The sequence below is a fragment of the Parasteatoda tepidariorum genome, chromosome 7, assembly GCF_043381705.1.
Source record: "Parasteatoda tepidariorum isolate YZ-2023 chromosome 7, CAS_Ptep_4.0, whole genome shotgun sequence".
Taxonomy (NCBI): Eukaryota; Metazoa; Arthropoda; class Arachnida; order Araneae; family Theridiidae; genus Parasteatoda; species Parasteatoda tepidariorum.
In genome coordinates, this window is record NC_092210.1 from 75,262,424 (window position 1) to 75,277,843 (window position 15,420).

Below are 15,420 nucleotides of genomic sequence, written 5' to 3' on the forward strand. Positions count from 1 at the left end.
TTTCCAAATTTTTAAATAGTCTTTGTAAAGTGACCACCTCTATATAGTGATCATTTGACTTGGTCCCGAGGGTGGTCAATTTAGACAGGTTCCACTGTACTTTATTTTTTTGAAAACAATTAATTATTAAAAAATAACTCTTTTGGTAAAAACATATCCTTTTGATAGTTCATAGATAAGCAAGTCTTCTTTTTTCTTTTTTTTTTTTGCAATGAACTTAATACAGTTGATTTTCAAAATAACTTGAATCTGAAGAAACTAGATAGATAGATAGATAGATAGATTATTGGGAGTTGAAAGTGTATTATTATATTGATCACTCAAATATTTTTGTTTCGTGTAACATTTCCTGTGAAATGCTTGATTCATTTAATGTTTCATCAGTTATATTTTCATCAGTTATATATATACAGCTTCAAAAAACTGCCTGAGATACTTCGTTACTAATGATACTTCGTTACAATACAACAAAAAAAAATTTATTATTATTTCTGATTCCTCATTCTAATGTTATTGTATGCTTCCAAAATTTTATTCTTCGTTAAATCCGTGAAAAAATCATTTGCTATAAGTGTACACTCCATTACAGTGTACTAAAAAAGACACCATTTTCCGTATTATATTAGGAATTTTACTGAATGTTGAATCCTTTTACTAAATAAGCTAGTTTAAAGGAAATATTATGAACTTTTTTTCACTAAATATAGTTTTGGAAAACCAAATTAAAACTTGTTATTTGACTTTGAGATGAATAAAATTATGTCAAAACCTTAAAATCTAGAAAAATGCTTTCTAATCTATAAAAAAAATCAGGAATGTGTCTTTTCAACATTGTATAATTGACTTGAAATAATTACAAAAAACGTGTGTGTATATGACATGAAGTACATGGTACAGGAACACACGAATCAGGTTGGATGAAGATTTAAACTCTTCATTACATTTTATTAGTGCTGATGTATGCAACAAATCCGGGTATGTTTGCTCCATGATATGTACTATTTTAAAATTGGTCTAAACAAATACACCGTTTTATGACACGAGAAAGTCCTAAATCCAAAACAGGAATGTGTTACATCAAAGTTTATATTAGCTCTTCCTGTTATGTGATATTGGTGTTCTCTTTATTTCTTGCAAAACTTATTTTTTGGAAATGGTCTTCCCGTGTTATATAGAAAGGCAGAGTTTTTTTTTAATAAATCACAATAATTATGATATTATAACAATTTTGTAAAAATGAATGGCTTTAGCATCATCTCCTTGTTTGCTTGAAATCATGGACAGGTGTCATGTATTTATTCATTTTATCAGTATACAATCTTAACTACTTTTTTTACTTTTAGGTTATGATATCTCAGAATTGGAAAATAGTTTCTACAAAGGCTTATAATGATAATGGAACAGAATGTGACAAATTAGTAAATGTTTTAGACTTTAAACTTAGAGAACCTACAATTCTAGTTCTAGGCATGTGGACCTATAATATTTCATATTTTAATAAATTATTTTCAAAGCAAACTTCAAAATAAGGAGAAAATTTTTGTTCATTTTGATTTATACTTGTTTTAGTATCAACATGGCTGTATTTTTTATAATTATTTTACTTTTGCCCAAAATATTTTTTTCTTCCTTATTAAAAAATAACAATTTTGCACTTAATCTTTTTATCATGAAAAATTTAGAATGAAGCAAATAACTATGTGAAAAAACTTTTAGGGGAGTCGAGACATATCATCAGGATTAAAACTATATAGGATTACAATGTTGTCATTTCGACCAGGAGCGTTTCCTGTTCAAAACTACATGAAAAAAAAACAGTTCATAATTGGGACACGCTCTAAGTGGCATTTGATGACATTATTGGGCATGTGTTCCTTACGAATAATCTGGTTCTGATATGGAATTTATTGTGTTCTTTTTTTTATTGTCTATATATTGTCATTCACTTAAACATTGGTTAGCTAGAAGATCAAAAAATAATAGTATTCCTTTGGCATTATCCTTTTTATGCGTTTTTTTTTTTCCAATTGTTGCATTTAAGTATTCTGTTTTCAATTTATGTATTTTATGTTTTGTCTGTACATTCCATGATATTTACTGAATATAGTTAATGCTTGACAAAAGGAGAAGCATTTCTATTGGGAATGTCCTCCTGGAATTTTTCGAAGTTAGTGAATCCAATTTTAAGCCGAGCTCTCCATCCCCCCTTTAGCTTTTAAAAATTTTCCACACTTTTTTTTCGCTTATATTTGGAAATATACAATATGTTTTGATTTTTATATTTCGACATTCTTTTATTATTTCAGTTACCAAAAAGATTTTCAAACTAATTGTTCAGACTTTTTATAATTGTTACAAAATAGTGGAGAGCAAAAATTTTTGTCTGACTAGTACCTTTAGAACTGAAATTTCATGTCCTGGTCTAAGATAAGTAGGGCAAATTGAAGGGAGAAGATAAAAGTTTTGTAATATCAAACAACAATTTTTCATCTGAATAAAAAATGAAAACATGTAAAATAAAAAAACTACAATAATGCATTTTAATAGCGATTCATATAAATTTGCCCATCGCATGTCAAGGTACATGGCAATGAGACAGCCGATTTGCTTGCCAAGAATGGCTGTGATCTTCCTATGGACTGTTTGAACTGTCTTACTCCCAATGAGATCCACTTCCTGAGAAAACATCGTTTGCTTCCAATGTGGCGCCACACTCCATCCCATCAGTGGTATGCTGGCAACAGCCCTGGCCTATCATTAACATGCTGCTGCCCTCGGCCTTTCAAATCGGCCATGGCCAGATTTCGTAGTGGCCATCTTGAGTGTTTAAGGTTTCAAAATGGGGAGAAGACTTTCCAACCTTGTTCATGCTCCCAACCTGCTAGTCCTGATCACCTTTTTTGCCTGGGCGCTTCTTTTAAGCAGCTGCTGGTTGATCGGGACTTTCTGCAGATATATGGGGAACTGACTCGACCTTCTGGACCTGGTCTAGGCTTTCCTTCTCCAAGGGGATGTATAACAACAACATATAAATTTGTGTACAGCTAATTAACTAACAACATTTTTGTTGAAATTCTGCCTAATTCGGAGAAAACTATGAAATGAAAGTTCATAATAATAATTTACAACAAGTTTTTTAAATTTTCAATGATATTAACATATCACTAACTAGCCAACAGATCAGGAAATAAACCATTTCTAAATCGTTCAAACATTAAAAATAGTGGAATATTGATAACAAAGTGTTTTTTATAATTTTATTGTGCTTTTATAAAACTAAACTCAGTGGCGCGACAGCTCATAGAGGGCCAAGGCCTACAGTGCCCATCTCAGTTTTCTTGACTCTGGGCTGCTTGGGCTCTAAGGTGCAGGAGCAGATGTTCCGGTCAGGTGGTCAGCCGAACACGGAACCCCCAGTGTTTAGTTCCCAAGCATGCTTGGTACTCATTTATCGACCCACTGAAGGGATGAAAAGCTGAGTCAACCTTGCCCGGCCCGAGGATCGAACCACGGACCTGTGGCACGATAGCGCGAAGCGCTAATGCTCAGCCACCGGGCATATAAAACATAATTGAACATATTAATTTTTGATATTGATTCATTATTTACTAAATTTAACATCCATATATTCTTTCAGAGCAATAAATTTTACATGTTTTTTGTGTATGATATCTAAAATCTGTTTGAAATAATTTAAATTGTAAAAAAATGCTGTTTGAATTTTCTCGTAAATGAGGGGAGGAAGAGAGTTTGTGACACCGCATATGTTGTTATTCTTACATGCTTTTTTATTGCAAGGTTAGCTTTCTTCTCATTTTGATAAGTAGATAATGATACCCTTCAAAGGTTTTTGAGTTTCAAGTTTTAAGCATTCTTAGGATTTGTCTTAAATGCATTTTATTTTTTAAATAACAAGTCCTTTTTAGTAGTTAAGTAGGTTCATGATTTTTGTAGTTATTAATAAAAGTTCCATTTATGGTTACCCAAGATATATAAATGTGCCATTCAATATATGTGATGTTGCAACAGGTAAGAACTGGTTCAAAAGACCAAAAGGATTAGTGGCTCTCATTGTTTTCCAAAAAAGCAGTATTTATTATAAGTTTGGGTACAAATATATATATATAAAAGACTTAGAAGGCACTAATAATATTTGAAATATCCAAATTTCTATTTGTGAATGCCTAATTTAAGTGCTGAACAGAAGTTCATTTTTAAAGTATGTGATTAGAATTTTTGATAAACAATCTATTTATATATTTTCTATAATTAGCATAACATGTGCCTTTATTGTTAATCAAAATATGACATTTTATTTAAATAATTCTACAACTGCATAAACATTATTGAATATACTATATTTCTATTTAGAATTTAATGAACATGCATTTGTTTTTTAAACTAGCAATAAAAACATGTTATTAGATCACTAAATAAATATTTCATCCATATCCTGTCTATATATTATTAAAAAAAAAGTAACAATGGTAAAAAATCGCTTTGTGAAGTTGCATTTAAATATTTTAATGAAATTCTAGAATGTAACTTCAAATAAAGAAAACAATGGCTTGGTTCTGGAGTTAAGTATGTGACGTCATAATATGGGTTGTCATTTTAAGCGTAAAAAATGAACGCAGGAAGTGCACAACCTTATCTGTCTACTAACCTTAACCCCTAACCACATTCTTTATCAATTTATGGATTTAATGTTTTATTTAGCTAATTAATATACGTTTTTAAAGGGTAAGAAGGAAAATTTTCATCTGTGAGATTATTTTACAGCATCCTTAAAAATGTGACAAAAATTCCAAATTTTTTTTTAAGAAATTCTAAACAGTGGCAAGTAATAAAGGAAAGGAAGAAAGAAAATAAATCTCATGCTTGTTTTTACTTTTTAAAAGTTATTTATAAAAATTTGAATGATTGCAGGCAATGAAGGAAGAGGAGTTTCACCTATCATCCAAGAACTATGCAATACTTTTATTTCAATTTACCCCTCTCACACTTTGCATAAAGGAATTGACTCCCTGAATGTTTCAGTGGCTACAGGTATGTTATTGTTTTTAATTTTTGAAGAAATTTATTCATTGCTGCTTTAATGTGTACATCTCTTCTTTCTTTTTTTTCAGGTGTAATTCTTCACTGTCTTTTTAAATCTTGGAAGAATTTGCTGGAATGAAATTTTGTTTTCTTTTAATATTTCATTCTCATTTTGTTATAATTTCTCACACGTTATAATTTAATAAAAAAAAAAAATTTATAATATATTGTAAACTTTGTTTTGATATTTGTTTATTCATTTTATGGTTCTAAATTCATATTTTGTACAAAATTTCGAAAAAAAAAAAAGATTTAAAAACCTGTATATAAATATTTTATTATATTAAAAAACATAATAAAATATGAATATAAATGATAATGTGGAAAAAAATCTTAAATAAATTAGATGTTAAAATAAACTTTTTAGTTATCTAAAAACTCATTTATTTGCAAAATAAAACTGAAAGATTACTGAACTCAATTCTTATTTTAAAAAAAAAGGCTTTTGAAAGTTTCTAGAACAGCAGTTCTTTACATGCATACATAGCAGGTTGATTAAAAGTACATAAAATAACAGTGACATTGCTAGTGACAGAAAATTTTTATTCTTTCCACGAAATTTTGAATTCTAGAAGAAGAAATTTTTTTTTTAAATTATTTAATATTTAGTTTGAAATAACATTTAATGATTGATTATCCTTCTACATAAATAATAAGCAAAAAATGAAAATGTTACTTTATTAGGTTGGGAGTAATAGTATTTTATAACTTTTAAAACTTAAGGTTTTTCTTTCAAAAATTTTAATCGATAAATTTATGTGCTTACTAATCTCAAGTATGTAATTTGTTGTACATTTGTCTGCTTATAGATTTTTTAAAATTTACATTTATTTTAAGTGATAGATTTGGATAATTTTGAAAAACAGCCTTAAAGTAAATCTTTCAGAAACGACATAAAAATTTAAAATTGTCTTGCTGAATTGTATTGGCATAATTTTGTCATAATCTGTTGAAATTCTAGAATAACCTGTGTTTATCTCTTTCATTCTGATTGGGCAATAACTATGCATTTTACATGCTCAATGTGATATAACGACGTAGAATGAAAACAAATATTTAATTGTGAAAATTAAATAAAAATGACTTAAAACATATTTATCATATTTTGAGTTATCTATTTTGTACTATTTAATAGACAGTCAAACTTAAATCATTTTCAAAATGTCTTAGAATAGCTGATGTGAAATATCAGGTTTTTACTTCTTAATTTCTAGCGTGCCAATGATCCACATAAATATTTTTGCTTACTATTTTTTTAATGCTAAATTATTTTATTCAAGTACCATTAATGGAAATTAAGAACTTTCAATCCAAATTAATTACTTTTAAGTACCCTTGATTTTTAAAATAATTAAGGAGATATTGAGGGCTTTTATGAACTGTGAGAACCCTATTTTATAACTCTTCCATGCTGAATGGGGAACAACTTCGTATGTTAATTGTTTCAAATGTTAGTTTATTTGTGAAAATTAAATAAAAACAATTTAATGTATATTTATCTTTTTCTGTTTATTCTCTCAATGTTGAGTTTGGTTCTGAGAAAAGAGAAATGAAGTGTGAAAATATTAAAATGAAAATTATAAAACTCTTCTATTATTTAAACTTTAAAATATGATGTAATTGAGAAGTTTTTACAAAAATATATTTTTTAAAAAAAATGCAACTTTCCTCTTTTTTGTTCGAAAAAGAATCTTTGCTTGTTTAGAATGGAAATAGTTAAAAATTTTGAGTCAGAAGACTAAGGACTGATTTTAAATATATTGAAATCCTAAAAAATTACATGATATTTTATTTATTTGCGTGTAAACAAAAATAAAATTCTCATAAAACAATGTATTTTGATTCAGCTATCTAATTCAATACAAATATTTTTTGTTGAAACATAACATCTTAAATTAAATATATAAGTTAAAAAATTGTTTAAAAGGTTCTGTAAAATTTTAAAAAAATATAGCTAAAATAAAAATAGTGGTTTATAGTAAAAGATTTTTTGTTAAAAATTAGATTACATACATGGATACAGGATGATCATTAATAATTATTTTGTTGTAAAACCCCAAAATGTGTTCATATAACTAAATATTTACTGCAAAATATGAATTAAAGGGAGTATGCACAATCCACCATGTGTGAAATATTAAAACTATGCTATCCAAGATCATAAGACTATGAACTTAACATCACTAGTCCCACTTATTTCAATTGTGACTAAGGCTCGTGAAATATGGTTACCATTGGCGAACAATAATTTTTAAGTGGCGACTATAATTTTAAACTTTTAATTACAATCTGACATTTTTTAATATTCATTTTAAAAAAACTGTCTGAGAAATGAATACAACTGATTTTTTTTCCTTCTTTTCATCCACGTATTCCCGAAATTTCTCATTTTACGTTTAGTAATAATATCTTAAGAAAAAATAGGAATTAAAAAATCACGTTAAAATATCCATGACAGCGGAATTTTGATTGAAAACTATATGGATTTACGATGGAAAAAAGAGCAAAATCGAACTAATGTGGTCGGAAATCGAAAGGTGATTACTCATATGCGATCAACGAGTTGGTAAAATTGGGATTTTAAAATGATTTCGAATCTTATGTGTCACAATTACTGGAATAGCAGATATTTTTGATTTGAACAGATATGCACAAACATCCCACAAAACCAAATGTTAAACTCAGATGAATGATTGAAATTACAGCAATGAAGTAGCTTTTTTTAATATTAATTCAAATGACTTCATTGTATCCTTTGAACTAATTCAATTCAGTTCAAGATCTATTAAATTTTGAATTCAGGTAAAAGATTTTTGTTTTCCTATATTTTTCATATTTAATTTTAGGAAAACAAAGAAAGTGCTTCTAAAGTTTAAAATAAAATGTCAATTATCACTGAGGCCTGTATTTCAGTGACTTATGCATTTTTGAATTCTTTTGCTTTTTCAAGGTACTTTTTAAAAAAAATTTTAAGTCATTTCTTGGGAATTTAGGATATTTTCTTTCCGTTTTAGGGCAAGATTTTTTTATTTTAAAATATTTTTTTTACTGTTTTTTTATAGCCTTTTACAAGTTTTAACTGAGTTATACAATTAATTCATTTCAGTTACCAAGAAAAAAGACAGCTATTGTTTACCATTAAAAGGAGATAATATGATAAACATAAATAACTTTGTAGGTAGGTAACAAAACAAAATCATTGGAATACAAGATAACTCTAGGAACAACTGTACTTCCGGACAAATAAGCTTCCTTCACATTTGGAAATATCAAGAAGCATTTAATAATCTAATTCAACTTTCATTTCATGTAATTTCACAAAATTGAAGTTTTCAAGTATGAATCAAAGTATGCATATCAAAATTTTCCTTCCTTTTGTTTTCTAATGATTTGGTTTTTAACATATACTTCAAACTAAAATAAAAATTTGCATCTAAATTTCTCTTTATATGTTTTATTGCAATTATATGCAGTATGTTTATGAAAGAAATGGTGTTACAAATTGAAATTCATATTTAATTACAAGGGAATTTTTGTAAGCATTAGTAATGTTTTTAGGCCATTTTTTTTTTTTTTAGTTGCTATTTTTAAGGATTTTTTAGGTTAGCAAAATCAGGGCTCTAATTATCATTAATTAATATCCATCATTAAAAATTACTAGTTAATATTAAAATTGAACCATGATTTGTGTTTAGTAAATTAAACATCTGTAGTGTGGTGTTATATATTTAAATAATAATTTTGATAACTGGTTTTTTAATATTTTATTTTTTTTTACAAATGTTTGTTACATTCCTCCACGAATGGGAGGAGATACGAGAATAACTCCATCACCTCGAACAAATAGCATTGGTACTGTTCTCTTGGTCGTCTAAAAAAGAAAAAAACTTCAATGTAACATGCATTAATTTATAACTGTATAAATTAGAAGTAGAGTAAGCTCTCTACTGTCTGTGACAAAAGGGTAGACTAGATAACAAGAAAGTACTATAGAAAGACGTTCCATTTCCTACCTCTTCTCCCAAATAATTAAAAACATATGTTACACAGTATAAGAAAAAATTATTCAAGTAAAAATACTTACTTTTCATACATAAATTTATACAAATATGAGACTAGAAAGAGTCAAACTATACAGTTTTTACAGCACTCAACAGGCTAGGAGTAGCAGATGACTGTTTTAGCATTCCTTATTCAACGAGTTTTATTAGTATCTGGCAGAAACTTTCCTCAATCTTTACTAGATTGGATAGTATAAAGGCTGGATAGTTGCGAACTCGGTAATCGTTAGTATTTACAAAGACAAAAAATGATATATTTTGAAGCAAGACTTTTCATAGTTGTATAAGACAGTGAAAATTTGCAGCACGCAAGTGATTTACACCAATTTTCTTGTGGTTCATGAAACTGACTTAAAATAGATTTTAAATTTGTCTTTATTATTCCAATAAAATACACAAATCAGAAGAAGTAAAATTTTAACAGCTACTGTAAATTATTTCTACAGAATACGCATCGATTCTAACAAAATAATTCTCTTGAAACGTATAAATTAGTAAAATNAAATAATCTTTGACCAATTTAAAAATCGACGATCCTTTTGTATCTGTGTACAAAGTTCTTGTAAACAACATTTCCTCGTTAATCTCCTTACTATCATTTATAAATCTCACGTAAGCTAAAACAGCTTTGTTATCTATCACAGTTGATTCATCAATCTGCAACGCAAATTTACCTTCTTTCAGAAATTTGATGAGTTTTGATTCAATGTCGGCGGCCATCTCATCAATATGCCTGGAAACAGTATTATTGCTCAGACGAACAGAGTGACTTATCAGATTTCCGCCTGCGATACCAAAACATATGACGTAAACGATCCTGCACTTGAATTTTTTTTAATTTTTATCTATCATAATTCTTTGTCTACACCAGAACCATAGGTTTCATATATATTTTCAATTTCAATCTCAAATAGCTTTTATTATTAATATTATTAGCAATTTTTATCTTTTGAGTACTCATCGCCCCCCTAATGATTATTGCCCCCTTGAGAAACTCTTATCGCCCCCAGGTTGGGAACCACTGATTTAAACCATGCCAACCCTGTTTAGAGCAAAAAAATATTTTTATGGACTATGGCGGGTTCGTATACATAACCGTTAAAAAAGTGATTGCAAAACGTCATACTTTTACAATAGAATCTGTGCAAATTGAGCAAATCAAAAAGTAATAACTCAAATATGCAATTTAAAATTTTCGAATTGTTTTTTTTAAAATTTTTTTAAAAAAATATCATTTTGTTCAGAAGATACTGTGGGCCGTCAAATCAACAGTTGGCAAGCCGCAGGTTGTGCACCTCTAGATTAAAGCATTTGATTATCTGTTTGAAAAAGGAAGTTAAGAAACAGACATACTTATTTAGAGATAAATTGTACAGAAAATGTGAATAGGTTAAAATAATTAAATATAAACTCACTCTATAAACTTCTTCATATGTTTCTTCATCAATTTCAATAGTTGTAACAGTTTCCTCAACATCTCCTAGAATCATGTTCAAATGTTGATCGTATGCCTATAAAAAAAGATTAAATAGTTTTAACAAAACTATCATATCATAACAAATACATGTAATTTTTTTAATAGCTTAGAATCATAAATAAACATGAAGTTCAGAAATCAGTGCTGTTATGTCTGTCAAACATGGAGGTAGTGCAATTTACCGTCTAACAGATAAATTTCAGTACAATTCTGCCTAAAGACTCACTGGTTATTCAGTTAAAGAATAAATTTTTTAACATTTTTTCCTGAAGTTAAATGTTTATTAATTAAATATTCAGAGGTTTATAAAAGTAACAAAAAGGTAACTTAAAATTTATATATTGAATAAAATATAAGATCATCTATCTGTAAAAAATAAGGGACAACTTATTATATGCTTACAAATTGGAACAAAATGTCATTAAAATAATGGGTTATTTATAAATTGAGAAAAAGATTGTACTTCTAAAAAAATTTCAAAAGTTTTTTCATTATTCTTGAATAAGCTATAGAAAATCTGAAGCCCTTCCATATATCTTTAGGTTAAATACAGATGTTTAAATTAATTGATTTTTGACAACTGTATTATTATAGTACAATATAATTGTGCAAGATACATATTTAAGTAATTATATGGTATCATTTTTCCAATGAATTATTCTAAATTGTCTAGCAACTGCTTTCAAGATAACAGATTACTCTCAATACTTTTGTTCTTTTCAATAATAAAAACTTCACCTTTTTTTTCTTCTTTCTTTTGGTAATTTAGGATAATATGGTAATTTAGACCAATATCTAGTTTATAGCAAACATCAGTAAACAAACTGGTACTTTTAGTACTGGCTGTGCCAGTTATTAGAACTTACTACCACTAATTCTTATTTTGCATCATTACAAGTACCGTTGCATTATCAGCAAAGAAGAATTTAAATTAAATTATTCGAGCCAGTCAAAGAGCTTTTTTAAAAGACTTCTTGTATATAGAGGACAATGTAACTGTTGTTTCTCCTTGAAATAGCTAATGTACACTTAAAAATGGAAATAGCAGGACATAGAGGAATGTTGTAGAAGATTTTAAAAGACAATAAATAATAAATAAAACCTTTCATTGAATAATTTACATATTTATAGTCTTCACTATTTTGGAAAGATGGGATTTTTTAGTCAGGCAAGTAACCTCTACAACACAGACTTCACATCTTGCTCTAAAAAAATAATAAATAAAAAAAAATAGACAGAAGCTTTGATATTTTACTCTTTTGATCTTCAGTAATGAGATAAGGTGACAAGACCTTCATTACAGGAGAGTTTTTTTTTTTTTGTTTGATTTTTTTCCCTGCACCATTAATTCTAATTGATAAGTTTTAGTATGGCTTTATGCGCAACACAATGACAGTGTATTGTTTTACACTTTGTGGAAGATACAAAGCCTTTGACTGTAGTTTGATTATTAATTCTATGTGATTCGAATTCTTTACCAATTTTTTAGATAGTTACACTCTTCTAATAGGTTGAAAAATATAGACTAGTTTTCTTGGTGTAAAAGACACTGGTTGGTGCTTTGCATCACAGCGCTCTCTCCTATTATGTTACTTATCAATAGCATGTAGGTGAGTAAGTTGCTGAGCTTCAGCTTTACCCTTAAGTTACCCGTGTCAGACAAAACATTATGAAATTTTTAGACTTTATTATTCGTCTACGAAAGTTACGTTAATGTAGCACAATGATCCACTTTGTTCGTAAATATGTTCATCTAATAGCTCAATTTAAAACTTTCACACAAATCATCGTCTCATGATCATATATAAGAACCAGAGTTCTCCCTAGGAATAAAAAAGGGCATGGTGTTTCTTCACAGAAAGAGGCACTTTGAGTATTGAAAGGGCGCTCACTTAACACTGTTAAATATATCAAAATATGTAACATCATGTAATAGGCTGAATTTGATCCTGAATTTTTTAAATTACCTATGTTACGTGTAATTTCACAGTACTATGATACATGTATATTTCACAGAGTAATTTTAACTCATTATCAAAATAACAGAAAAATTTGAAGCTTTCGAAAAATAATGAAAGGCAAGCTTAAAGACAATCTCTGCATATAAACTTACTTCAAAAAAAGATTAATTTATGAACAACTTTAAAGCTTATTTTTTATATTTTAAACTGAAAATGAGAAAACATTTATATTAAAAAATAATGGTAAAATTTAAAATCACGAAAAAATTCATTAATATACACTCCCTCCAAATAGAAGATGTGAATATCTCTGGATCTGAATATCATGCAAATTTTAATTATTTAACAAGACAACATAAGAAAAATCTTACTAAAATGAAGGAATGAAATTAAAAATAAAAGTTAAATAAATATAAATATCAAAGACTAAATAAATCAGAAGTGGACTTTTCATTAAAACAGGTGGTTAGGAAAACAACCTTTTCCTGAAAAATAAAATAAAAAGTCAGTGTTTTTAAGATATGGCAGCTTATTTTCACAAGAGCAAGGGAGGCGCATTTGGATCAATGACCACGCTCGGCAGGCCACCCTTCAAAAAGCACTTAAGGAGAACACTGTATGGACCCTTCTTGAACCATGCTTTAACAGAATATCTTTATACTAAAATTTCGCCACTTTGTAGCATTTTAAGGAAAACAAGTGGTTAAAAAACTTGAAATTTAAACATGAAGTCTTCCCTTTTCATTCTGTTTAATAGGAAATAGAAGCACTACATTTAGTTAAATAAATAAAATAAAGTACTCATGGGATGATGCAAACATAAAATTTAATATAAATGAAAAAATGCAATAATGAAACACATTTTAATTAAAGTAATTCAGAAATCAAATAGTATCAACAGAATAAATTATAAATCCTTTTTTAGCCCAGCAGCAGGCACAGTTAAAAGGTGAGCCAGCTGGCTGCAAAAAGTAGCAACTAACAAAATTTCATAATTAAATAACATTTTTGTTATTTTCAGTCATTTTAAAAATAAAAAATGCAGACTTACGTGTAATCTACCTCTTAATTCTCTTTCGTTTCTCATCTTCACATAAATGCGTTCATCTAAACTCAGGCGAATCAAATCCAAAGGTTCTTCTACAGCATTTGCAGCTGACTAAAGAAAACATATAAAAAAATGAGTGTAATATTACTTAGCTCAGAATTTAAATTTACAGTAGAGGATGAATTAGACAGAATAGGTAGGACCAACATCATTCTGAATATCTAGTTTCCTAGATCACTGAGAGAATAAGAATTATCAAGCACATACTAGACTGAATTTTTTAATATTATGTAATAATGCCGTTCTTAAATACAATATATATAGTGTATTAACACATTTTCTAAGGTTCATTTTACTGTTTATTAAACAGCAATCCTAAAATGATCAATCTAATTCTTGTTATTTCAAAGAAAAAGATCAATGAAACCACAATAAGTACTACGCATTTCATGTAACTTTACTTAACGTGCAAAATTCATAAATAATTAAATTTTTTGCAAGTATATTGAACTCATAGGCATAAATAAAATATTACAATTGCTATAATCAAGTTCAGGCTTGCACTAAGATTATAAGTGAATAAAAGAACAGGATCATCAATAAAAAGTAGAAAAAAATTCTAATAGAGCTGAATTTTCCCCCCTCAAGGATGAAAAAAAAAAGTTCCTTCCCCCTAATTTTTACATTTTATTATTAAATAGTTTACTTTTATATATTTTTTTAACATTAAAACTGTTCAGGACTACAGGGGCCAATTTTGGCCACCAGCAACAGATGGTGCATCCTAGATCTATACGAACAATTCATTAATCAAATTTTAAAGATGAATTCGGTGTATATTGGATTAAATATACTCTGGGAGTGTGTTTAAGATATTTTTTCATTAGCACTTGTTTCTGCCAACTGAAACTGCTAACTGTCATGCTTGAAATAAGTTAAAAATATATATATATTGGCTTGTTCAGGAGTTGCTAAAAATTTCACTTGCATGGGTTTTTCATAGTTTCTCACTGCCCAGAGCGCGGTTGCAGCCGAATTTGGCAATAATTTTAACTACTGATATGGAAATCTTCCTTACTCCAGAAGTACATGTAGGCTAAAAGAATTAACAATGGGACAAGAGGGTACTGATAGCTAATGCTCCCAAGAGAATTTTCAAGAACTAATTGATTTATCTAGGAATGGTTCAATCTCCAAAAATCATCGACAGATCAATTAAAAATCATTTGATAACTATTTCAATCCTTAAATATAGTTCATGAATCAGTATTTAAGCATTCTCTGTAGAATTTTATCGTTTTATGATTTTTAACAAACTGAACCTCACTACTTGACTTCTCCAAACGTTCGATTGCATGAAGAGACATAGCATTTATTTTGTTATAAAATGAAATTTAGAGGGGGGAAATAGGGATATCCTCAGAACCATTCACATTCTATATCAACAATATATATTTAAAACAATTATTTTTCAAGGTTCAGTCAGTTGTAACTTGCTTACTTGTTCAGTATCATCAGTCATAGCCATTTTTATATGTATTTAATCAGTAATTAATAGAAATCAAAACAGTAATATCCCAAGCTCTAACCACAAAATATTTATATATTTGATATTTTGGATATTGATGAGTCCTTAAACTAACTCGACCGTCTACCTGGTACAAAACGTTTACTCAGTTTACACTTCTGAAGCGTAGTTTAAACATGTCAAAATGTACTATTACAGTTGATTCAGTTGAAAACTGTCTTTTAAACGAATCAAAAGAAAGAAAA

General features: G+C 28.3%; 2 protein-coding genes across 3 annotated transcripts in view; one reads left to right on the plus strand and one right to left on the minus strand.

Moving 5' to 3' along the window:
- LOC107452212 (rRNA methyltransferase 1, mitochondrial) overlaps nt 1–5,274 on the plus strand; it is a 20,119-nt gene extending 14,845 nt beyond the window's left edge. For both annotated transcript variants that reach the window (XM_043039340.2, XM_043039341.2), the window contains exons 7-9: nt 1,344–1,467; nt 4,930–5,049; nt 5,130–5,274. In XM_043039340.2, the coding sequence (XP_042895274.1) occupies nt 1,344–1,467; nt 4,930–5,049; nt 5,130–5,179 (294 nt within the window). In that variant the 3' untranslated portion in view covers nt 5,180–5,274. The remainder of the gene's footprint in view (nt 1–1,343; nt 1,468–4,929; nt 5,050–5,129) is intronic.
- Nucleotides 5,275–8,849: 3,575 nt separating this feature from the next.
- On the minus strand, nt 8,850–15,363 carry LOC107452221 (U6 snRNA-associated Sm-like protein LSm3). The gene is made up of 4 exons (XM_016068564.4): nt 15,149–15,363; nt 13,651–13,758; nt 10,577–10,672; nt 8,850–8,971 (listed from the first exon to the last, which is right to left on the minus strand). The coding sequence occupies exons 1-4, from the start codon at nt 15,173–15,175 to the stop codon at nt 8,888–8,890; spliced, it is 315 nt and encodes a 104-aa protein (XP_015924050.1). The 5' UTR covers nt 15,176–15,363; the 3' UTR covers nt 8,850–8,887.
- Between the last annotated feature and the right edge of the window lie 57 nt (nt 15,364–15,420).